Source organism: Diceros bicornis, chromosome 10 (assembly GCF_020826845.1).
Source record: "Diceros bicornis minor isolate mBicDic1 chromosome 10, mDicBic1.mat.cur, whole genome shotgun sequence".
Lineage (NCBI taxonomy): Eukaryota > Metazoa > Chordata > Mammalia > Perissodactyla > Rhinocerotidae > Diceros > Diceros bicornis.
Genome location: NC_080749.1, coordinates 75,485,043 through 75,511,510, shown reverse-complemented (window position 1 = coordinate 75,511,510; position 26,468 = coordinate 75,485,043). Strand labels below are relative to the sequence as shown.

At 37.9% G+C, this 26,468-nt stretch overlaps 2 protein-coding genes across 2 annotated transcripts in view; one reads left to right on the top strand and one right to left on the bottom strand.

The window, feature by feature from the left end:
* The window catches only part of BOLL (boule homolog, RNA binding protein), a 62,765-nt gene extending 60,333 nt beyond the window's left edge, over positions 1-2,432 (top strand). Inside the window, exon 11 of the mRNA XM_058549513.1 lies at positions 1,123-2,432. Within this exon, the coding sequence (XP_058405496.1) occupies positions 1,123-1,281 (159 nt within the window). The 3' untranslated portion in view covers positions 1,282-2,432. The remainder of the gene's footprint in view (positions 1-1,122) is intronic.
* An 8,617-nt stretch (positions 2,433-11,049) lies between these two features.
* Positions 11,050-14,041, bottom strand: MARS2 (methionyl-tRNA synthetase 2, mitochondrial). Its single transcript, XM_058549511.1, has one exon. It carries the CDS (start codon positions 14,010-14,012, stop codon positions 12,231-12,233), a length of 1,782 nt encoding a protein of 593 aa, XP_058405494.1. The 5' UTR covers positions 14,013-14,041; the 3' UTR covers positions 11,050-12,230.
* Positions 14,042-26,468: the final 12,427 nt, after the last annotated feature.

Genomic DNA, 26,468 nt, shown 5'->3' with positions numbered 1-26,468 from the left:
AGCATCTAGGTCTGATATGCCATAAAAAATTACCCATTGTTTTTATGACTTATTCTTGATAGTTACCTATTCTAGCATTGGCAAGTTGTTTCATTGTTAGTAGACATGCTCAGTCTTGGTAGGTCAGTAGAGTGGCGTTTGTGCCCAGATCATGGAAAGTACAACAGTATAGAATCAACCATTCCTCTTTAGAGAAATTTTGCTTATCTTAGAAGATTTAGTTTGTTTCCCTTAACTTTATATAAGTTGCTAGTTAAGTTTTTAGAAGAACTACTAGAATACTTGGTATTAAATTTCTGTTGTCAGATTCCGGTTGGGCAATTGATTTGGCCTATGTCCTACTTCCAAAGTTTTATTCAGCTTTATGAGATAAACTCAGGTTCCTTGATGCCTGCATTCTTCTTGAATCACAACATTCAAACTCAAATCATTTAAAGCAGGCAGAGCAAAGCAAATGATGCGATTTTTAGGCAAAAGGATTTGGCTCAACACTGGTGCTCTGAAGTAGGCATTTAGTCATTATAGGTGCCTTAGCTGAAATTTTCCTATTCTCAAGTATCTTGAGCAAATAGGATGTCCAGCAATCCTTATGTTCAGCAGTGGATCAAATAAAACTCATTTGCTGGAACACAGTCTATTCACTGGATGTTTTACTTAACAGTAGGATAAAATTTCATGTTACTTTATTAACGTGAAAGTTTATGAATAATTCCTTGATTTTTCTCTGGGTAGCTGCTTTCTCAACCATAGGATCTGACTCTAATTTTGTATGTCACTAAATACATAAATCTTTTTTTTTTTTTAATCTTTACCAAAGTTCAGGGATGGCACAAAGGGATGGTTCAGAAGGCACAAACGTAATAATTTAGAAATACCATTAGATTTGTCTATTCCCAGATCCTATGTAGTGAGTCTTTTTTATAGCCCTAGGATGCTTTCCTGTCCAGCAGCAAGTTATAAGGTAACCTACTCTTTCTAGTGGGAATTTCCTGAAGCACACCTTCTCTCCTCAGAATCCAGACCCAGTTAATATTATTTTTTAAATCTTTCCCTTAAGTAATTGTAAAATAAAAGCCATTTAAAATGCATTAAAACCCTAATTTTCTTTAAATCTCTTAATAGGAACCAAGGTTACATTCTGTGAGAAGAAGCTTTTCTCAACCTTCATCTATAGGTTTGAAACCTCGATATTCTCGAAGCCCACACTTTCATCCTAGAAAAGATTTCAGAGCAGAGGATTCAATTTTTACTCCATCTTCCTCTACTGATTCTGTTAAGTAGAGTCTTGGATAACTATTTTATCCAATAATAGAAAACAACTAGCCCCATGTATGGTCTGGTAACAAATATGAGGGTTTTGGATGTGCTTAAGGTTAAATGTTTTTGCTTTTTAAGGGAATTAAAGAAATCTTGGTAGCCAGAACATTGGAGGTGCAGGATAAAATCATGGTTTCCTTTATTTATTCACACACACTTAAGTAACATAGATTTTTAATCTGTAACAAACAGAACAAAGGTTATATCTATAAAACAACAAACATCTTGATAAATTTGAAAAATTTGGTTATCATCTGGCTATCTTATCAACATGGTAATGTCATATACACCACTTAATCTTTGGTGTTTGGATTTTTCAGTTTTATTCCAGATGCTTCATATTTGTAGACATAGCTATAGCATATACAGAATATTGATAGCAAAAGGCCATTTGTTGTAATATAGTAAATTAAAAAAAAAAACGCTGTCTTCTTAGGGAGATAATATGTGTGGAAGATTCTAGCTTCCACCTTATTTTAGTTTCACTGTGTTTAGGTTTGTGTGTATTTTACCTATATTAAATGTTTTTGATAAAACATTTCAGATTCTTGGTTTACATTAGAAATTTTGACAGACATTAATACATATGCAAATAATTTGTATATATAATATCTGGAAATCTGTCACATTGTGACCATTTATTTGATACCAATTACTATGGCCAAAGTTGACACTATTCTTAAAAATGCTTAGATATTCCCAAATCTATTTCTGGCCCTGTTTTGTCATTCATACAAGAAGTATAGGGTTCTTACAGCATCTTGGCAAGTAGAAGCATTCACTGCATATATCATGTCAGATTCAATACATATTTCTTCCTTTAACACAGTGACACTGTCAATATTCCTTTTTTTTTTTAATTTAATATTCCTTTTTATATTTCATTCAGGTCCTAGTTTGTGAGGTTTCTAGGCTCTCGAAACATTAACTTTGACTGAATAAAACTTACCCATAACATTATATTTTACCTTTTAAATACAAAGAAGCTATGACTGTCTGCTCTTATAGAATTGAAAAAGTTTTTTATAATGAAAAAATGCCACACTAAAGTAGAACTTTTTAAAATTCAAAAATGGCCATGCCAGCTTTTTTTTAAATGCTTCCTGTTTAATATATATCCCAATTTTCTTCTGTAAAAACTTTATATTCCTTTTATAGATTGGATTATTAAAAACAATAAAAAGTTATGTAAATAAGCAATATTTAAAATCTGTTTGCGTAATACTAGGAAAGAGTCTTATTTTTTTTCACTATTTTAATTTCATGTCCACTCCAAGAACTAAAACTAGTTTGCATTTCTGTTGGGAAAGAATAAGAATTATATATTCAAACCTTCTTATAATATTAGGAAGATGATAACCCAATTATAATGAGTTAAGTTTTTTATCCTGTCTCATAAAGGATAATGAACTATCCATTGATGTATATATTTTAGGGGAATATCACCAGAATGTTTCTGGGCTAAAATATTTAGGTTGAGGAATAAAATGTAATAGCATAGTTATATTAAAGAATATTCTGGCACATCCTAAGGCCACTCCATCTACTGAGAATATTTTATTTTGCTACATTTACTTTAAAAGTAACATTCTGTGTGTTAAGGTCTGATGTTCTATAATTGAGCCCTAGTCAAAAATATCATGAAACAATCTATTTAATGCTCCCATTTGTGTGGTGTTTTCAGTATACATTTTATTCCTATATTTATCATTCAGGCTTAGGCTTATCCAGTATATGCCAAGGCATTTTTGTTCTAAAACTTTTATAAATTTAAGGGTCCAAGATAAATTGTATTTTGCTTCAAAAAAGATTTACATCTGAAGTGTTTTTCTTAGCTAATTTATTTTAGGCAATTGTGCTCTTTACCAAAATGTATTCATATACTTCCACAGTACATTCATTCAATTCTATAAAGATTATATTGCATCATTTTTCTCTCCAGACATAAAGTATAGAAAATGAAGGTGGTATGAAAATTCATTAATGTACCAAAAAAAAAAAACCTATTCTGCTTAAATTGTGATATTTTGCTCTTATTTTTATAGATAATGTAACATATCCAAGATAGCAAAAACAGCTTTAATAACTATAAGAGATCAATGTTTTAGCTTTTAATCACCAAGGCTCTTTTTACTACAAGTCATAATATAAAAATGAACAAAGATACAGAGACTAAAGCCGCACCCTTAGGCTCATATAGTTCTGAAATGACCAATAGTAGTATATTGAAATGTTTGATTAATACAAAAAGTATTGCCTAAAAAGCATATTTTTTCCTTTGATGTTTTGAGAAAACATCCAAAGGATAATAATTTTAAAATACACATTAACAATTTTTAATACTTTCAATGTGTTTCTTGCTAATCATACTAGGATCTTTGTTTTTAACATGTCTAACTTTGGTACCAAAGCAAAGAAAGCTACACAGTATCCACTTATATAACACATTTTTAGCAACACATAAAAGAAACTTTCTAAAATCCTTATTGGTATCTGACCTATTATGCAAACTATTAAAAAAAGATACTAATATATGTAAATTTTTCCTGCTCTGTGTATGCCCAACTACTGATCAGTAAAGTTAACCTTAGGATTATTTTATTCAGGCTATATCCAACTGTTTGTGAGAAGAGCTTTCAATTAAAATAATATTTAATATCCTTATGTCTGTGCCAAAGGAAAAATGTAAATAAACTCAGCAACAATCCTATGTTTACAAAATAGATTTTTATGCCTGTGCCGTAGCTACGTGTCTATCTTTAGAGAATGACTTGTTTAAAACTCTTGAGCTCAGACTTACCTACCTTCACATATTGAATATTTAAAACATATACCTCTACAAACTTACGAATGATGTGTTTAGTAACTTGGTTGAACTTGCCTAGTGCTCTTCTCACTACTCTTGATGTTAAGCAATAAGTTTTCACTATTTTTCCTTTGTTGTTCAGTCTGAGATTAGGTTGATTTCCTAATTTTTACACTTAGCTACACACAGTTACATTTATATTGGTTTTATGTCCCAGAAATGATAGCTCCACTTTTAGATGGTCTCTGTGGATTATGGAAAAAGGAAGAAGTGCTATATAATCTTCTTAGGCTAGAAAACTAATTTATGACATCAGTTACATCCAAAAATGTTTTATTTAAAATTTGTTATGAATTAACCACATTCTAGAGGCTGATTTTTATGTGGATATTTTAATAAGAAAAACTTTATTTTGAGGCTTGATTATTAACTAACAATTTCTTTTATACTAGGTCAGACAATGTCATAATGAATGTTAAAAATATTTCCTTTATATTCAGCAAAAAAAATACTTGCAGATCTTAAAATGGCATGAAAATCCAACCATCAGCTTTCATGCAATTAACCATTCATATTTTTTAATAATTCATTTTATCTTAGTACTTATGATTTTCTTCTATAATACCAAAATAGGCTTCTTACACATTGTAACTTGATTTATCTAATTACATTCCAGTAATGAGTTATAAAATGAAACTGAACTCAGGACTAGAGTTTTGCTTTTTAAAAATGTAGAGTGTTTCCATAAAATAAGTTTTATAGACATTTAAATATAAAAAGTGAATGTAGTAATTTCAGTTTACCAGGATTGAAGATTCTTTGCTTTATGAAAGCCTTTATAAATTCCTTTAGTAAGTGATTTTTAAAGGAAACATAAAAAAATGTTATATAGGATGTTTTTTATAATGCATCAGTCTGATTCTATCAGTAAGTCATAATCTACCATGCAAAAATTACTGAAAAAGTACCCATCATCCCTTGCTTAACTAGGGGACTGTGTAGCTTAAATTTCAACAAGAGTTCTAAAGAAATTATTTAAAACAGAATAAAGATGTAGGTGTTCTTGGCCTTCCAAGTTAGCGAGGACTTTAATACTTTTGATACATTTTTAAAAATACAATTTAGATGATAGCTAAGAGACCTATATAAACATAGGTTTCATCACAATTCTTCATAGGTTTCATCACACTTCTTCAAGGTGTAGTCCATGTCCAACACAATAACTATCATTTCATAAAAAATGTAAATATAGTATTCTTTATGCAATTCATAATAAAGTCTTTAATTTTGGGAAGTTAGAACATGTCTTGACTGTCATATATGAGATATAATTTACCAGGAATTATCTAATATGTGGCACTTTAGCTAATGGGGTGGTATTTGCTTTGGTAATAACTGGAGTTAAGGGGCATCTAATCTGGTTTCTGCAGGCTTATTAGGAAAGATATCTTAAGAATACAGTAATAAATGTTCAGTAAATTCAGAGAACTTAAATTGTTAGTAAATAGATGAGTCTTTTAATAAGTTCACCTGTATTAAAACTGTATGTATGGAAAAGTTTCAGTGTTTGTGACCTCTAATAAAATCTCTGGCTTTGTTACAGTAATAGTTAATTGAAATAAAACTTGAATATTGATATGTTTTCATGTTTAGAGATAAATGTGTATTTAAAGTAAAATGTTATTTCAGAATACTTAGATTCATGAATTTATGACAACATACTTTCACTTAAAGGAGTACTGTTGGATTAAAGAATTTGGAACAGTGTTCTGAAAATAAGAAACAAAATAATCTTAAAGAAAAAGAAAAATAGAGACTATAGAGTTATTAAAATTTTTATCAATTTATACCAGCACACATAAGCAGACTTAGGAAATAAAGGAAACTATTGAAAGCAAAAGAGAAATACATATTTCATGATAAAGGTTAAGTATTTTTTCTAAGTTTCTATTTTGGCACTCATCTGTTTCGTAATCTAGCTGTCAAGAACTAATTGCTCATCTTGAAACACTCATTGATGTATTTCATTGAAGGTTCGAGTTCTTACTTAAAGACTTCTCATCTTCAGTTTTTGGATCTGATTATACTACTTCCTCATCCCCATGATACAATGTCCTCAGTATATTCTCAGTGATTGATGGTGGTGTTGGTGCTAAGGATAGTGCTGAGGCTCTGGCATCGAGACAAATTTGAGTCTAGGTGTTCCTGGTTTACAAGCTGTACAACCTTAGCCTAGTTACTTAATCTCTGTGCCTCAATTTCTTGTCAGTTACATAGAGAAAGAATAATACTTCATAGAGTTGATGGGAAAAGTAAATGAGAGAATACAAATAAGGAACACAGAACTGTTGGTTCTCTCCTGTCACCTTTGCTTATTACTGAACTAACAATTAGAGAATTCGGCAAAATTATGGCCATGGGATTCTCCCCTTTTAACAATCCATAGAGAGGATTTACTGAACAAGTATATTTGCTGTCATTTCTATTCAAAAAGCAAGTTGTTATTTTCAGAGGCATACATGGAAAAAGACAAAATTGTAGAGTCACAAAACCTTGCCTGCTATAAAATTTTTATTTTTTTTACATTTAGCAGTGATGATACACTTGGTAGAAGACTGCAGTGCTAATATCTAGTGCAAGTTATTGTATTTTTACTTTCTCATTGCATGGCTTCTCTGAACTCGGGAATGGCAGTCTCGTTTTTTTGCAGACTTGTTTAAACATTTGTCATTTTCAATTTTAGCTTTTTACATTTTGAGGCTATGTTGTTAGATCATACAAGTTCATAATTGTTATAATTTGCTGATGCATTATTCCTTTTATATTGTCTCACTTTATCTTTAGTAATGGTTTTCCCCTCAACATAGATTGTTTACTATTAATATTACAATAGCAGCTTTCTTTTGGTTAATATATGCCTAGTGTTTCTTCCCGTCTTATTTTCTGTTAAGTATATACTTTTTAACTACATATTGCCAACTTTTTAAATTTAAGCTTGAACACTGCTGTCTTTTGACAGAAGGTTCATCCTATGACATTGTATTTTATTACAATTACTGATATATTTGTATTTATTTCTGCCATCTTAGGGTTTTCTTTTACTATATTTTTCATTTTTCTTTACCCTTTTTTCCTTCTTCCTGTCTTCTGTTAGACTGAGTTTTCTTTAACATTTCTTTTCATATGGCTTGAAGAAATACATTCTACTTGTATTATTTTACTCATTAGCCTAAAATTTATAACATGCTTGTTAACTTTATATTTTTAATATTTATAGCTTTTTAACCAAGAGACACTTCTGAACTAGTTCAAAGGAAACCACACTACTGAAACTTTCGTATTTAATGTGTTCCAAAGTAAAAGTTATTACCCTTTTAAAAATATTTTAATCAAGAAAAAATGTGTAATTGGTCATATTTTTATTCAATGTATTGAATTAAGAGAACAATGATTCCAGTGTATAACAGTCGATCCTAAACTAGTTTTTGAAGGTTCATCTTCATGTGTAATCCCACAAACCAGTGATTGTCAACTAATGAGGGGTACATGCACAAGGCCTAGCCTTAGGAGTGGTAGCACAGTGACATTAGGACCATTTTCCCCTATCATACACTAAGAAAAGTGGCATCGTCCATTTCCATAGTTATTCCTAGAGCTGTCCCTCCAGCTTACCCAGTGAGTCTTCTACGCCCTTTGCAGATGTCTCATCTAGAAATCCTTAATGACTTGAAGGCAGGGCTTATCTCTCCTTGGAGCTATAATTTTCTTCTTGCAGATGGCGCACTAGGTTTCCTAAAATGTCCTGACATCTCATATTATCCTGTTCTTAAGTGAGGAGCTGTGGACTTATTAAAATCCATGGTAAGTAAACTGTGACATAACCAAGTGGGAGTGAAATTCAGTTCATAGGCAAGGATGGAACTTCTATACTGTAGCCTCACCTTACTTTGGTGGAGATCCAAGTACTGCTAAACCTCCCAATAGCTATTCATGACAAGAGGCAAATTAGAGAGTGTATTATTTCTAGTTGCCAAGGCCATAGGAAGATCCTCTTGGTGTGTAGCTCTTCCCAATTTCCTTTCCTCATCATGAAAATGCAGAAACTGATTATGGTGATATAATTTTAAGCAGAATATTTTAAATATGGTCAACTCTTCCCTGTTAGGTGGTTCCCTTAATTCAGAGGATCTGTACTGGGTAACCCAGGACTACCTGAAAACTAAGGAGAAGAAGCCAATTTCACCTCTAAACTGGTTAGTCCCTTCCCCTCAGCTCAAAGTAGTTCTTGGTGAGAGAGGAAAGCAACTTAGGCTGGGCTTCTCTTATCCTCTGTCTCAAAAAAGAGGAAGACACTATTCTTGGAAGGTTAAAATCCCCACTAATTAACCTTAATTAACTTGGTTGTTACTGTTCTGGCCCTTCTAGCAATAATAACCTATTAACCAATAGGATGAGGTATGTTCCTACTGACAGAAGTCAACCAAACCTCTCCAGAGCTCCTGCAAGAGGAAGGGGCAGGGCCAGCTGTGTTGTGCTGAAATAACATATTTCATGCTGTCTTAGTTTTGCAAGGGACTCAAAGGCTTTCTTTGAGAAGTGAGCCCCCTAAGCTGTGCTCTTGGTTACCTCAGCCTGTGCCTAGCTCCCCCCAAGCTCTCTGAACTACTAAACCTTTGCTGCAAAAATAGACACATGGCTGTCACTATGTCCACACCCTTTTAGGTCCACTGATATTATTCACTCTAGCAAAAGATGAGGGCAAGGACCCACCAAGGTTTACAGCACCTAGAACTCACCAATAAGAACAGTTGTTTTATATCTGGTAGAACTATGAATAGCAAGGAATTGCCTCCAGGAGGTAATTATAGATTATCATACAGCAGCTTTATGGACCAAGTCTTAGTCAAAAGGCATGGCCTCCCCCATAACTCAAGGTTACACTAATGCAGGCCGACACTGCAACTATATACTCACTAGGGCTGGGGCAGTCACAGATCCAGGAAACCATCCCTACCGTAATGCTCAAGGAGGATTCTGTTGAATGCTTGGTACTGCCACCTGCTGCCCAAGCTACTTAATGATTATAAGTCATCCTAGTTAGAGGCATACAGCCTCACCAACTACAGGCTTTACTTCAGTTTCAGAACTTAGATCTAAAGATCTGTGTCCCTATCACAGGTACAACTGCGAAAAAAAAGACCTGTGCCTCAGGGCCCATGTTCCAGCCTAGGCCTTCTTGAGTACTTTGGCATCAAGTTAATATTCAATTTATCAGGCCCTTCTCAGCCCCTACAATCACACAAGTCCTTAAGAAAAATAGTGAGGCCTACTTCCAGAATAACTGCTATTTCAATGAAATCAGAAATTATATCTATTAGTTACTGCCTATTCTTGACCTCTATACAACCATAGATCTTCTGATGTATGAGGAGCCTAATCTATGAGTTCACTTGTGGAAAAGCCCTCCAGTATACAATGGTGCCACTTAAATATACGTGGCCCACAACTTCTTGCATGACTTCAGAGATAGGACTATAGTCTACTGAGTTGACAGCTTGTAATTACTTCAACATGACATTCCGGGAACACCTGACCAGTCCTCTATCACCTCCTGCAGCACTGCCTCCGAGAATACCCAAAAATGAATATTTTAAAGCCTCAAGGGTAGTATTTGGGAGAAAATTCCTTTCTGGTCAAGGGATCCATAAGATGCTACATAAGGTGTTAACAGTTCTGGAGTAGGGAGATTCTTAGATGTCTACAAATTTGCCATCATCATCTCCCAGAAGTGGTTAGGATGCCCCCTCTCTTGGAAGTGCTTGCCCTCCAGTTTTAAGTTTCACCTATCCTCCACTTGCCATTCTTAAACTGCTGGATCAAACTGAACATATCAACTGAGTACCCAAAGGATATTTGCTTTACCTATTTTGCCTCCTACAGAGAATCAACTGGTTCATCTTCCATATCACCACAGAATAAATCAGATCCAACTTACCACTCTTCTTCACTCAAAATATCCTGTCCTCTGTAATAATTATGCCCTTTCCTCTTTGGTTCCCCTATTCCCTTGTGCCCTCCAGTACCACAGATATTCTGGTAGCCAATTAAGTGCCTGCATAAATGACAGACTGCACAAAAGGAACTCCATTAACACACAGCAAGCCAAGGTCCAGTGTATTGACCATAAGACAGACCACTGAAGTGGAAGACACGGTCTCTCCGTTCATAATAGGAACTGTAAGACTGCTATAAGGGCACTTCAAAGGCAGAGGTTATCATACCACTGGTCTTCTAAGTCTTTTTTCCTTCATCTATGTAAACACATCCCATCTCTTGCACCACTCTCCTCTATCCAGCCCTAGGAGATATACTCCATCCTAGGCCCCAGTAATCTGCCTAAGTAATCCCAGCAGGTAACTGGAATATGTCATATGGAAAGCCCAGGATTCCATTATGAATAATAAGGAGGGTCTGAAGGGACATTCGTAGAAACGGTCCTTCCACCTTTAGAATGCCTTGAAGCATTCTTTCCTAAGCAGTATTTCCAACCAACCAGAAATCTCTCACCACACTTATTAATAAACAGGAACTGCAGCTGAGTAGTAGCACCTAGAATAAATCTGGGGGGACTGCTAGCACAACAGTTTACTTCATAGTGAGCCCTCTCTGCTTGCTACCTTGCTTAGAATGGATATTTCAAGGCAAGTTCTCATTTTAAACTTTGGCCTAGCTGTTCAATCACTTATGAGATATAACACTGGCTTACTGTGTTGTAGTCATTGTATAAACTGATACCTTAACATCTTCTCTGTGGTGTTCTCTTATGGAGCCTTGAACAGATCCCTAAATCCAGTTTGAGATTCCTAGAGCATTGATGATTTCCTCCCTTCACCATCCTTTAACAAATGCAACAGAAGGGATCTGAATAAGGTACTTACAAACTTTTAAACTTTAATAACTTAAGTAAAAAGAGTAAAAGAAATAATCAGTAAAAACTACTTGAAAGTAAACATATTAACATTTATAATTACTATTCCACAATTTCTATATATTATATTATAGATCCTGATTGACCAAAAGAAATCATGTAAGGTAAATTATATATGTGGATAACAAAATTAAGACTAAGAAATATTAAAAAAATATATTGCCCTTTTGGACTTACAGATTTTTTAAATCATACCCGTAAACCTAATGTTATTAAAGTTTAAAATTTTTAACATACCAAGTACCTCAAGAGAGCTTTATAATTTATCATAGATTGTCCAAACTTGATACATTTACTTATTAGCTTACTAAACATTTAATACCGTAAATGTCCTTTTTCAGTAGTCTGAAAAAACAGAATTCTGATCTTTTGTTTATTGCTTTCCATAAAACAGTAGCCATCGCATTTATCCCTTAAGAAAAGAAATAAAAATTTTCTTCAAATTTAAATTCAGCAAAATTAGAAAGCAGAAAACTAATTTATTCTAAATATTCTGAAACCTCAATGTTAGGTAATTAAATATGTGAGACTAGAGCCATCTGCTGGTTGAAGTGTAATGTTACAAGCACAACTATTGGACTATTAACTTAAGTCATGGTTTTAAGAACTTACATGGGCAAGAGTCATCTAGTCTAAGACACTGGTTTTTAAAGGTTTAATAAAAATCTCTTTTTAATAGGAGACCCAACATATATAACAAAATAGGGCTGCCCTGTAAAAGATGAGGTAGGGGGCCTCCAACCCCCACTCTCACTAATTTGCCCAGCAGAGGCCAGGCCAATGAAAAACAAGCCATGAGAGGTAGTTGGGCAAATAACACTACTGTGGTTTGGAAGGAGGCACAATAAGGAGGAATATTATCAGCAAAGTTGTCTCTTACCCATCTTTCCCCTGGAGACACCGACACTGGTGTGCAAAGGACAGTGGTTAATGGGCACAGAGAACTGAAGAGTAGGGGTAAGCAGCTGAAAAGCTACAAACCCCTTTTCACAGGGACATTGCTTATGTGCTCATTTGATGCAACACTTTAGAAAACATTTAGTATAACTTTTCCTGAAAATGCAAAATAAGAAAATAACACATTTGTCTTTTTACCACAAGCCAATAAGAACTGAGTTTCTAGGTCCTATGGGCTTTCACCAGCCAGGCTCTGGACTGGTCCAGTCTTGGAAACAAGAGCCCAGTCTCAGGTCCCAACCTCCTCCCTTCAAAAGGGCATGGATGTCCATAGAATCGAGGCAAGAAGTAGAGCTCTCCAAGGCCCCTCTCTGTGGCAGAGACCCCCAACCTGGATAGTAGCTTATCAGCTAGGCTTGGGGTGACAGGCTGGAGCAAAGTTCCAAAGACTCGCAAACATTCCAAGGCCACATGAAGCACAGTACCCAGCCAGGGAGCATCCACTGGGCTCTCCCAGTTCAACTTCCATGGTGCATGCCTTTGGACAAAGCCATTCGTTTGCCGGATACAGCTGGATACTGCCTCCAGAGCCTTATAGATCTGAAAGTTATCATAGTGGTCTGCTACCTGCTTGGGCAAAGTGGCCACTGCGCTCACCAGAGCATAGTCCTCTGCCTGAGCACGAACCAAGGGCCCCGCCAGCGCTGGCTCACTGGGAAAGCAGGTGGTGCAGAAGGCCGGGTAGGTCCCGGAAGGATTTATTCTCTTGGCAGTGCATCTGTTCAAGAGACCTCCCAAAGCATCTGCCAGCTCGGAGTCTAGTAACTTAACCACCTTTTCATCATAGTAATCACAGTCCCAGTTGGGGACTCCCTGCCGAAGGAGAAAGTAGCGGAAACCATCCACAGTATAGCGGTCAAGGCAAGTCCTGGGATCCACCACGTTACCCAAGCTCTTAGACATCTTTTGGCCACAGACCGTCCAGTGAGAGTGGACGTAGATGCGGTGTGGTGGGCTCATGCCGGCCCCTAAGAGAAAAGCAGGCCAATAGATAGCATGAAATTTGAGAATGTCTTTGCCTATAATATGAGAGGTGGCCGGCCACCAAGATTTAAACTCAGCATTTGGGTAGCCGATTACAGTAAGGTAGTTGACCAAGGCATCTAGCCACACGTAGATGGTCTGCGAATCGTCCCCGGGCACCGGAATGCCCCAGTGCAAGTGGCTGCTTCTGCGAGACACGGACAGGTCCGGCAGCTCCTCCTCCAGCCACTGAAGGACTGCGTGATGGAATGGCTCGGGGGTGATCGCCTGAGGGTCGCCCCGTAGCCACTGCTGGAGCGGCTCCCGAAACTGGGAAAGCCTGAAAATGTAGTTTTCTTCCTTGGTCCAGGAGACGGGATGCCCACTCTCGAGAGAGACGGGACACGAGTCTCCCGACGGGCCCGGCTGCCGGGTGACCTTGGCCTCTGGCAGGAAGCACTCGTCAGAGGCACAGTACCAACCTTCATAGAGCCCCTTGTAGAGCAGACCCCGGGCTTTCAGCACCCCCCAGAAGTGCTGCACAGCCACCCGGTGCCGGGCCTCGGTGGTGCGGATGAAGTCGGTGGAGGAGATGCCGGCCTCCCGGAAAAGCTGCTGGAACTGGGTAGAGACCTGGTCGCACAGCTCGATCGGGGCTAGGCCTGCAGCGGCTGCCGCCTGCTGAATCTTCAGGCCGTGCTCGTCGGTACCGGTGGAGAAGCGCGTGGCGGCGGCGCTGGGAACTCGGAGGCGACGGTGGCGGCACAAGGCGTCCGCCAGTAGCGCCGAGTACAGGTGTCCGATATGCGGCGCCGCGTTCACGTAGAAAATGGGTGTCGTGAAGTAGGCGCGCGCGTCGCGGGTATCGTCGCGGGCACCGAGAGAACCCGAACTGTAGTGGCGTGGACTCGAGTCCTGCAGGACCAGGACCCTACTTGCCCCCGAACGTCCTGGCAGCCTCAAGGCAGAAACTCGCAGCATGGTGCCGGCCGGGACCAGACGGCGGCAGGGGCGTTCTGGAAGCACGTGTGAGGGGCGCATGCGCAGCCTGTCGCACGCCGCTTCCGGCCGGAAAGCCAATGAGGCCCGGCCCCAAGCTCCAGCCCCCTGCCGCCCCGCCTCCGTCCGCTTCCCCGCCTGCACCGCCCCCCTCCGCCGCCCCGCCCGCCCCGCCTTCCCCTGCCGCCCCGCCCCGCCCCCTGCCGCCCCGCCCCCCTCAGCTTCCCCGCCCGCCCCGCCTTCTCCTGCCGCCCCGCCCCCTGCCGCCCCGCCTCTCTCCACCGCCCCGCCTGCACCGCCTCCCTCCGCCGCACCGCCCCCTGCCTCCCCTCCCGCACCGCCCCCTGCCTCCCCTCCCGCACCGCCTCCTGCCTCCCCTCCCGCACCGCCTCCCACCGCCGCCCCGCCCCCTGCCTCCCCTCCCGCACCGCCTCCCGCCGCCGCCCCGCCCCCTGCCTCCCCTCCCGCACCGCCTCCCGCCGCTGCCCCGCCCGCCGCGCCCGCGCCGCCTTCCTCCGCCGGCTTCGTCGTTGGGCTGGGAATTGTGGACGCGCGAGGAAGATAACTTTGAGGCACTGGGCTTGGGAGAGGTTATGGAAGCATTTAAATCTTTTATCTTTCTATAACATCTGTGTGTCTTACTTTGGGTTGTAATTTTATGTTTGTGGATCTGTTTTCCTCTCTAGGCTGAGCTCCTGGTGGGCGAGAATTTTATCTTCAGGCGTTCCTCAAACCCCAGTCAGTGGCTGGCACATTGCAGGACACAGAGTGTGCCTCTACATATGCCTTGGTCAACGAAGGGATCTGAAATATCATCTAAATTTTATCTCAGAACCTAGTGGACGCAATAAACCTGGAAGAAGGGAGGGAGAAAGGAAGGAAGAAAAATAATTGTCTAGAGCACTTGAGGGAAAGATAAGAACTGAAAAAGTAAGAGAAATCTTTTCTCTAAACACACTCAATTTTTGTTGAATCAGCAAAAGAGGTAGATGTGTGATGTGCCAAAGATTACTGAGATCCAGGGAGGTGGAATGCAATACGTTGTCTCTGTGCACATAAGAAAGTCAATCTTCAAATTTATTTCTCAAAGTAGTTGTTAGTAATTTTCTTTTAAAATGGTCTTGAGGCTCTTCTACAGCAGTGTTTCAAATTTGCTTTTAGTAACAGAACCCTAGCTTTTTGGGAGGGATACCTCAGGAGCCCAGAATTGGATTAATATTAATCCTTCCTTCATGACAGAGTCTCATCTTTTGTCTGACTAGACAGCTTTTATTTTCCATTTAATTTAAGTACTATACTTATTTAGTAATAAAATGGAATGAAACACCTGTGAACCCACAACCCAACCTAAGAACTAGAAGTGGTTCTCTAAGTGGTCCCAGAAGAGCAGCAATAGCAGCATTGGGAACCTTGTTAGAAAGGCGTATTCTTAGGCCCCACGCCTCCACCTAGTGAATCAAACTCGAGGATGGGACCCAGCAATCCAGATTTTACTGAGCTCTCCAGGTGATTCTGACACATAGTACAGTTTGAGAACCACTGAACCAGGAGATTGCCAACGATTTAGATCTATGTGCTTTTTTCTCCTTGCCTTCCTGTCTTCCTCCCAGAGGTAATCATTGTCCTGAATTTTGTACTTTTGCATTTATGTTATCACACATATAGTATGTCTAAGCAACACATTAATTTTGCTTTTATTTAAACAGTCTAAAAAAGGATGTCATACTACATGTAGTCTTCTTCGACTTGCATTTTTCAGTCAACAGTTTGTTACTAAGATTCATCTATGTTTTTGCCTGTAATTCTAGTTAATTCATTTTGACTACTGTTTAATAATTTATGAATGGAGGCATAAGGTAAGTGGGATCTGATTTCTGTGGTAATATGGAAAGTGGGCCAGTCAAATTCTCTATAAGAGTTACACTAGGTAGAACAAATATCCTTTGGGTACCTAGTTGATGTGCTCTATTTCATCAGCAGTTTATGAAGGGCAGATGAAGGGTAGGTAAAACTTAAAACTAGAGGATATGTGCAGCACCCTCCAGAACTAGGAAACAAATCCAGGCCAAGGGCCTGAGAAGTCAGGTTCTCCAGCAATTCTCTTCCCCCTACCCCTCACCCTTTTTCTTGGAGTCAATTCCTCAGCATACAAAGATGCTATTTTTTAATCCCATCTTAAAAAGGAAAAAATTCTCAACACCCACTACTGCTCCATTTCTTTTCTTCCCTTTGTAGCAGAACTTCTTGAAAGAAATGGCTGTTCATGCACATTTGAGTGGTTCAAGTTGTTTGCTCTCAGGAGCGGTACTGCTATTAACTTTCTTGTATATATCTCCTGGTGCTTATATGCTCAAGTTTCTCTGGGATATATATCTGGAGGGATATTGCTGGATCATAGAGGATGTTAATGTTCAATTTCACAATATAAGGGCAAGTTGTTTTCCAACGTGGTTAAACAAATTTACATCCCCATCAGCAACATACCCTTAAAGAGATCTCTCCAATGCTTGATATTATCTACTTCTTAATTATCTGCCAGTCAAATAAGTATAAAATGTTATCTCACTAATGTTCACAGAAGCACTGTTCACAATAGCTAAAAGGTGGAAATGACCCAAATATCTACCATCTGATGAATAGATAAACAAATGTAGTATATACATACAATGGAACATTACTCAGCCATGAAAAGGAATGAAATACTGATACATGCCACCACAAGGATAAACCTTTAAAACAGTGTGCTAAATTAAAGAAACAAAAGGCCAGATTTTGTAGATTCCATTTATATGAAATATCCAGAATAAACAAAAGCATAGAGACAGAAAGGAAATTAGTGGTTGCCAGCAGCTGAGGGAGGGTTAGAATGGAGAATAAATGCTTAAAGAATATAGATTTTCTTCTTGGGGTGATGAAAAAGTTCTGAAGCTAGGTAGTGATGAGCATTGTTCAATATTGTGGATGTACTTAATACCACTGAATTATACACTTTAAAATGGTTAAGGGGGCCAGCCCAGTGGCGTAATGGTTAAGTTCACACACTCTGCTTCTGCAGCCCAGGGGTTTGCAGGTTTGGATCCCGGGTGTAGACCTACGCACCACTTATCAAGCCATGCTGTGGGAGGCGTCCCACATGTACAGTAGAGGAAGATGGGCACAGATGTTAGCCTAGGGCCAATCTTCCTCAGCAAAAAATAATAAAATAAAATAAAATAATAAAAAGCAAAAAAAAATAAAAATAAAATGATTAAAATGGTAAATTTTATATTATGTTTATTTTACCACAATAAAATGTTATTTCACTGTGGTCTTGATTTGCATGTCCCTAAATAGAAGTGCAAGTTAAGCATCTCTTTATATGCTTATTAACCATATATTTTTCTTTGTCTGTGAAGTGCCTTTTTATATTTTGTGTCTATTTTTCTATTGACTTGTTTTTTTCTTTATTTGCAGGAGTTCTTTATATATTCTAAATACTCTTCCCTTATTGGTTGATATTTTTGCACATACCATCTACCGATTTGTATCTTGTCTTTTCACATTAAAGAAGCTTAATGAACAGAAGTTTTTAATTTTAATATAGTGGAATTTATCAAAATTTATCTTAATGATTTTCATTTTATGATTAATCATTTATGATTATTTTATGATTATCTTTTTGCCTTAAAAATACTTTTAGTACTCTGATGTCAGAATAAATATTTATCCTTATTTTCATATGAGTATAAAGTTTTTGCTTTTGATGTTCAACTTCTGTATGTAGAATTGAAATTTTTATGTATGCTATGAGGTGGGGATCCAGTTTCTTCTCCAAATAGATAACCAATTGTCTCAGCTCCATTTCCCTACTGATCTGCCATGCCACCTGCATCATATATTAAGTTTCCACATATGCAGGTTTCTGTTTCTAGGCTCTTTATTCTATTGCAGTGGTAAATTTGTCTATGCTATGCTAAAAACAGCTTTAATTACCATAGCCTTATAATAAGTCTTAATATAGAGAGAACTAATCTCTCCTCCTTATTCTTTTTCAGAAGTAACGTAGACATTCTTGGCCCTTTTATCTTCCACATAAATATTAAAATCAACTTGACAAATTACATGTAAAAAGTCTGTTGGGGTTAAGGTCACCATTGCATTAAATCTATAGCTCAATTACAGGTGTCAAGCACTGGGAGGTGATATATTTACAATATTGTTTCTAAAAATGACTATGCATGTCTCTCCATTTACTTAAGTCTCCTTTAATGCTGTTTAGTAAAGTTTTATAACTTTCTACAAACAAGTCTGGCTTATATTTTGGTAGATTTATTCCTAGAAACTACATCACTTATCAATAATGTAAATGGTGTCCTTTTCTGAAAATTATGGCTTTTTAGTTGTTACTCGTGTATGAAACTGATAAAATCTAAGGTATTCTGTTTGAAGAAACAGAGGTGGGGGGACACAGAGCCCTGCCTGCTCGGCTTCCCCTTGTGACCAAGCCCCCTTTCTTCACCAAAGCTGCCACCTCTTTGAAACCAGAGGGATCTGCCATGCATAGTTTGAAAACTTCTGATCTAAAAGAATAAACAGTTAAGAATAGTCAATAATTTTTTAAAAGAATAATTTTGTGAACTGCTGGACATTGAAAGATTATATAGCCATAAAAAATTTTAAATATGTAATGTTGAGAAGCCAGACTATAGAACAAAATAAGAAGTCAAAATACAAATCTTTGTCTATGTAACGATTAAGTTTGTGATGAATGTGGCATTTCTACTCACAACAAAGGGAATGGCTTTTTCAATAAGTAGTACTTTCAATAAGTCATTGATTACTTAGGAAACTTGACTACATTGTGAAACTAACACTACATTAAATAGTTAAAACTCCATGTTGATCTGCTAGCTTTTGAAGTCTGGAGAACATAAACTGGCTTTTTCATCTCTGTGTTGATGTTATGCCTTACATATCTAGTAGGTGCTCCATAAAAACTTGTTGAATTATTGTTGAATTTACTTCTTTGCAGCAGGGCCACATAAAATAGATTGGCTTTAAAAGCTACTATTATGCAAAATCTTTTCTCTGTAGGGAATGAGTTGGATGATACATAATTACCTCCTAGAAGTTTTAAGACTTTGGCAAACTTAGGTGATCCAAACTTGACTAGTAACTATGAGATTAATATGCTACCAGTTATGGAGAATGTTTTCCTAAGGTTCATTCACTCATTCAAGGACTTAGTGAGCCCATACTAGAACACAGACAAGAATTGATAATACATCTCCATCATATCCAGCCACGGAAGAGCCTGCACTTGGGGAAACACCATTTACAATACAGAACTGAAAGCTGACCCTGAAATCTACAATTGGCAGCAAATAAATATAATCACATGCAGAAAAAAATGGCCAGTATTAGAAAACATTTATTCTGAAAGTTTATCCTAATTACTGTAAGTACTCAATATATGCCAAACCTGGAGAAACCTGATAAATAAAAGATTATCTATGAAAACAAATGTAGTTGTGACAGTTGGATATCAGGGTGGAAGAGAACTGACTTAGATCCTTATTTTATCCCTCATATTACAATTGACAGATGCATCAGAGTTAAGAAGTAAGGAGAGGATGAATAGGAGGAGCACAGATTTTTATGACAGTGAAACTGTTCTGTATGATACTATAATGATGGATACATGTCATTTTACATTTGTCAAAACTCATAGAATGAGTTTTGAACCCTAATAGAGTGAACCCTAATGTAAACTATGGACTCTGGGTGATAATGATGTATCAATGCAGGTTCATTGATTGTAACAAATGCACCACTGTGGTGCAGGATATTAGTGGAAGGTTGTGCATATGTGGTGACAGGGGATATATGGGAACTCTGTACTTTCTGCTCAATTTTGCTATGAACCTAATATTGCTCTAAAATTTCAAGTTTATTTATTTAAAAAACAAAAACCAGCAAATAGAGCATTTGTTTCAAAAGGAGAAATATGCTATTGAAGAAATGTACATTTTTCTTAAGGACAAAATGGAGAGGTGGAAAATTTTTTCACTGAAAGTATTTGTTTAAAAATGTGTATGCATTGAGTGACGTCAGCATCATGGCAGAGTGAGCTGTTCCCTTAATCTCTCCCCTCTAAGTTACAACCAAACAGATATTCATTAACCAACAGATGATTCCTTGCAAAGCACAATAGGACATCTGAGAGATCCACACACCCATACATCTGAAAGTGGGGGTACGGGATCCCCGGGAAGCGGTGGATAGAGGTGAGCAGATCCCCTCCTCCTCCCCAGTGGCAGCGATCTGGGTCGCAGGTCCTCACGCAGCAGCCAGCATGCGACTGTAAGAGGATGCAGCAGGGGAGAGGGCAGACAGGCCTGCATGCGAATGCTTTCACTTTCCGAGTTGAAGACTGCCCATGGGAACACTCTGCACCAAGTGGCATGGCTCAGCCACTGTGTGGACACCCCCACTGAGCACAGCAGCCCAGGGGAACCACCGGTGATTGTAGAGTGGGCCTGGGTGCAGGCAAAAGAAAACACCCTCCCCCACCGCCTAGCACACGAGCTCAGCCAGTCCCCGGCTAAGGCAGCCAACCCACACCAGAGCACCTGTGCATGCATGTGTGACCTGCCAAGTGGCTGTGGCCGGTGGGCAAGTGCAGATGAGCCCTATTGGCACAACTTCCAGCAGATGCAGTGGCTTCAGAAAACACAGGTCCTTCTCCCCCCACCAAGTGGTGGCAGGTGGAATCTGCAACATGATACTACCACTGTGTTCTAGCAAAGAATCCCTTCATCAAACATCATAACAAACTACATTAACACTCCAGAGCAGAAGGAAAATGACAAGTCTCCAGAAACCAATCCTGAAGTCGCAGAACTCTATAATCTAAATGACAGAGAATTCAAAATAGCTATCATAGAGAAACTCAACGAGTTACAAGAAAATTCAGAAAGACAGTTCAGTGAGCTCATAAAATTAATGAGCAGAAGGAATTCTTCACAAAACATATTGAAGCTCTAAAAAAAATTTTGGAGACAAAGAACACAATGAATGAGAAAAAAAAATCTAGAAGCCTTAAAAAATACAGCTGGTGTTATGGAGGACAATTAATAATTTAGAGGCTAGAAATATAGAAATGCTTCAGGTGGAGGAGGAGAGAGAACTAAGACTTTAAAAAAAATAAAGAAACTCTTCGAGAAATATCCAACTCAATTAGGAAATGCAACATAAGGATTATAGGTATTCCGGAGGGAGAAGAGAGGGAGAAAGGAGCAGAGAGCTTGTTCAAAGAAATAATAGCTGAGAACTTCCCAAACCTGGGGAAGGAACTGGATTTACAAGTATGTGAAACCAATAGAACTCCTAATTACATCAATGCAAAAAACACCTTCTCCTAGGCATATAATAGTAAAAATGGCAAAAGTCAGTAACAAGGAAAAAATATTAAGGGCAGCAATGCAGAAGAGAATATCTACAAAGGAACCCCTATCAGGCTTTCAGCAGATTTCTCAGCAGAAACCTTACAGGCTTGGAGAGACAGGAATGATATATTCAAAATACTGAAAGACAAAAATTTCCAACCAAGAATACTCTATCCAGAGAAACTATCCTTCAGATATGATGGAGAAATAAAAACTTTCCCAGATAAACAAAAGCTGAGGGAGTTCATCACCACCAGACCTCCCTTACAAGAAATGATCAAGGATGCCCTCACACCTGAAACAAAAAGGCAAAGGTTTACAAAGCCTTGAGCAAGGAGATAAATAGACAAAATCAGAAAATTGCAGCTTTCTGTTAAAACAGGTTAGTAAACACTTAATTATAACATAAAAGATAAAGAGATGAGAAACATCAAAAATAACTATGGGGGGGCCAGTCCCGTGGCATAGTGGTTAAGTTCGGTGTACTCTGCTTCAGTGGCCTGAGTTCGCAGGTTCAGATCTGGGCACAGACCTACACCACTCAGCAGCCATGCTGTGGCAGTGACCCACATACAAAATAGAGGAGGATTGACAGAGATGTTAGCTCAGGGCTAATCTTCCTCAAGCAAAAATAAGAGAAAGATTGGCGACAGATGTTAGCTCAGGGCGAATCTTCCTCAGGAAAAAAAGTAACTATGAACACTTCATTTTAAACACAAACTCACAACACTGTTAAAACAGAATAATTTGTGACAGCAAAACCTTTGATGGGGAAGAGGAAAGGGATGGAACCTGCTTAGGCTAATGGAGATATGAGGCTGTCAGAAAATGGACTATCTAATCTACAAGATCTTTTATACAAACCTCATGGTAACCACTAAACAAAAAATCACAGCAGAGACACAAATAATAAATAAAGAGAAAACTGAGAAAACCATAACAGAAAACCACCAAACTAAAATGGCAGTCATAAATACAAGGGAAGAGAAACAAGGGAAATATAGAACAACTGGAAAGCAAGAGATAAAATGGCATATTAAGCCCTCATATATCAATAATCACTCTAAATGTAAATAGATTGAATTCTCCAATCAAAAGACACAGAGTGGCTGAATGGATTAAAGAACAAGACCCAATAATATGCTGCCTCCAGGAAATATATCTCAGCTCTGAAGACAAACACAGGCTCAGAGTGAAGGGATGGAAGATGATGCAAATGGCAAGCAAAAGAAAGCAGGTGTTGCCATACTTATATAAGACAAGAAAGACTTCAAGATAAAAAAGGCAGTGAGAGACAAAGAGGGGCAGTCTATAATGATGAAAGAGATGTTCCACCAAGGGGACATTACACTTATGAATATATATGCACCTAACACAGGAGCACCAAAGTATATAAAGCAATGATTAACAGACCTAAAGGGAGAAATTAACATCAAAACAATAATAGTAGGGGACTCAACATCCCACTTATATCAATGGATAGATCATCCAGACAGAAAGTCAACAAGAAAATAGTGGACTTAACAAAAAACTAGACCAGATGGACTTAATACACATAGAAAGAGCATTCCATCTAAAAACAGCAAAATACACATTCTTCTCAAGTGCACATGGAACATTCTCAAAGATAGACCATATGTTGGGAAACAAGGCAGGCTGCAATAAATTTAAGAAGATTGAAATCATATCAAATATCTTTTCCGACCACAATTCTATGAAACTAGAAATCAACTACAAGAAAAAAGCTAGGAAAGTCACAAATATGGGGAGACTAAACAAGATGCCACTGAACAACCATTGGGTCAATGAAGAAATCAAAGGAGAAAACAAAAAAATACCTGGAGACAAATGAAAATGAAAATACATCATACCAACTCTTATGCAATGCAGCAAAAGCAGTTCTAGGAGGGAAATTCATAGCAATACAGGCCCACCTCAACACACAAGAAAAATCTCAAATAAGTAATCTTAAATTACACCTAACAGAACTAGAAAAGAAGAACAAACAAAGCCCAAGGTCAACAGAAGGAGGGAAATAATAAAAGTTAGAGCAGAGACATTACCCTGATACCAAAACCAGACAAGGACAACACAAAATAAGAAAATTACAGGCCAATATCACTGATGAACATTGATGCAAAAATCCTCAACAAAATACTAGCAAATCGCATACAACAATATGTTAAAAAGATTGTACACCATGATCAAGTGGGATTTATTCCAGGGATGCAGGGATGGTTTAACATTTGCAAATCAATTAATGTAATACACCACATTAATAAAATGAAGAATAAAAATGACATGATCATCTCAATAGATGCAGAGAAAGCATTTGACAAGATACAGCATCCATTTATGATAAAAACTCTGAATAAAATGGGTATAGAAGGAAAGTATCTCAACATAATAAAGACCATATATGAGAAACCCACAGCTAATATCATCCTCAATGGTGAAAAACTGAAAGCCATCCCTCTAAGAACAGGAACCAGACAAGGATGCCCACTGTCACCACTCCTATTTAACATAGTACTGGAAGTCCTAGCCAGAGCAATTAGGCAAGAGAAAGAAATAAAAGGGATCCAAATTGGAAAGGAAGAAGTGAAACTGTCACTATTTGCAGATGACATGATTTTATATATAGAAAACCCTAAAGAATCCACCAGAAAACTTTTAGAAGTAGTAAACGAATATGGTAAAGTTGCAGGATACAAAATCAACATACAAAAATCAGTTGCATTTCTGTACACTAACAACGAAGTAGCAGAAAGAGAAATTAAGAATACCATCCCATTTACAATTGCAACAAAAAGAATAAAATACCTAGGAATAAACTTAACCAAAGAGGTGAAAGATCTGTACGCCGAAAACTATAAAACATTTCTGAAAGAAATTGAAGAAGACACAAAGAAATGGAAAGATATTCCGTGCTCTTGGATTGGAAGAATTAACATAGTTAGGATGTCCATACTTCCTAAAGCCATCTATAGATTCAATGCAATCCCTATCAAAGTGCCAACAACATTTTTCACAGAAATAGAACAAAGAATCCTAAAATTTATATGGAACAACAAAAGACCCTGAATAGCTAAAGGAATCCTGAGAAAAAAGAACAAAGCTGGAGGTATCACACTCCCTGATTTCAAAATATACTACAAAGCTATAGTAACCAAAACAGCTTGGTACTGGCACAAAAACAGATACACAGATCAATGGAATAGAATCGAAAGCCCAGAAATAAACCCACACATCTATGGACAGCTAATCTTTGACAAAGGAGCCAAGAACATACAATGGGGAAAAGAAAGTCTCTTCAACAAATGGTGTTGGAAAAACTGGATAGCCATATGCAAAAAAATGAAAGTAGACCCTTACCTTACACCATACACAAAAATTAACTCCCAATTGATTAAAGACTTGAATGTAAGATCTGAAACTGTGAAACTTCTAGAAGAAAACATAGGCAGTACGCCCTTCGACATCGGTCTTAGCAACATCTTTTCAAACACCACGTCTGACCGGGCAAGAGAAACAATAGAAAAAATAAACAAATGGGACGACATCAAACTAAAAAGCTTCTGCACAGCAAAGGAAACCATCAACAAAACGAAAAGACAACCTAAAAATTGGGAGAAGATATTCGCAAACCATACTTCTGATAAGGGCTTAATCTCCAAAATATATAAAGAACTCATGCATCTCAACAACAAAAAAAACTACCAACCCAATTAAAAAATGGGCAAAAGACCTGAACAGACATTTCTCCAAAGAAGATATACAGATGGCCAACAGACACATGAAAAGATGTTCAAAATCACTATCAGGGAAATGCAAATCAAAACTACAATGAGATATCACCTCACGCCTGTCAGAATGGCTATAATTAACAAGACAGGAAACAACATGTGTTGGAGAGGATGTGGAGAGAAGGGAACTCTCATACACTGCTGGTGGGAGTGCAAACTGGTCCAGCCACTATGGAAAACAGTATGGAGATTCCTCAAAAAATCAAGGATAGAACTACCATATGATCCAGCTATTCCACTGTTGGGTATTTATCCAAAGAACTTGAAAACACCAATTTGCAAAGGTACATGCACCCCTGTGTTCATTGCAGCGTTATTCACAATAGCCAAGACTTGGAAGCAACCTAAGTGCCCATCAAGGGACAAATGGATAAAGAAGCTGTGGTATATATACACAATGGAATACTACTCAGCCATAAGAAACGATGAAATCCAGCCATTTGTGACAACATGGATGGACATTGAGGGTATAATGCAAAGTGAAATAAGTCAGAGGGAGAAGGTCAAATACCGTATGATTTCCTTCATTAAGTAGTAGATAATAACAACAATAAACAAACACATAGGGACAGAGATGGGATTGGTGGTTACCAGAGGGGAAGGGGGGAGGGAGGAGGGTGAAAGGGCTAATTTGGTACATGTGTGTGGTGATGGGTTGTAATTAGTATTTTGGTGGTGAACATGATGTAATCTATGCAGAAATAGAAGTACAATGATGTACACCTGAAATTTTTACAATGTCATAAACCAATGTTACTGCAATAAACAAAAAATTTAAAAAAAAAAGAGCAGAAATAAATGAAATAGAGATCAAAAAAAAAAAAACAGTAGAAAGGGTCAATGAAACTAAGACCTCATTCTTTAAGAAGATAAACAAAATTGACAAACCCTTAGCCAGACTCACTAAGAAAAAAAGAGACAAGGCTCAAAAAAATTAGAAATGAAAGAGGAAAAATTACAATGGATACTATGGAAATACAAAGGATTATAATAGAATACTATGAAAAACTATATGCCAACAATTTGGATAACCTAGAAGAAATGGATACATTCTTACACTCATACAGCCTCCCAGAACTGAATCAAGAAGAAAAAGAGAATCTGAATAGACCAATCACAAGTAAAGAAATTGAAACAGTAATCAAAAACCTCCCCAAAAAACAAAAGTCCAAGACCAGATGGCTTCTCTGGAGAATTCTACCAAA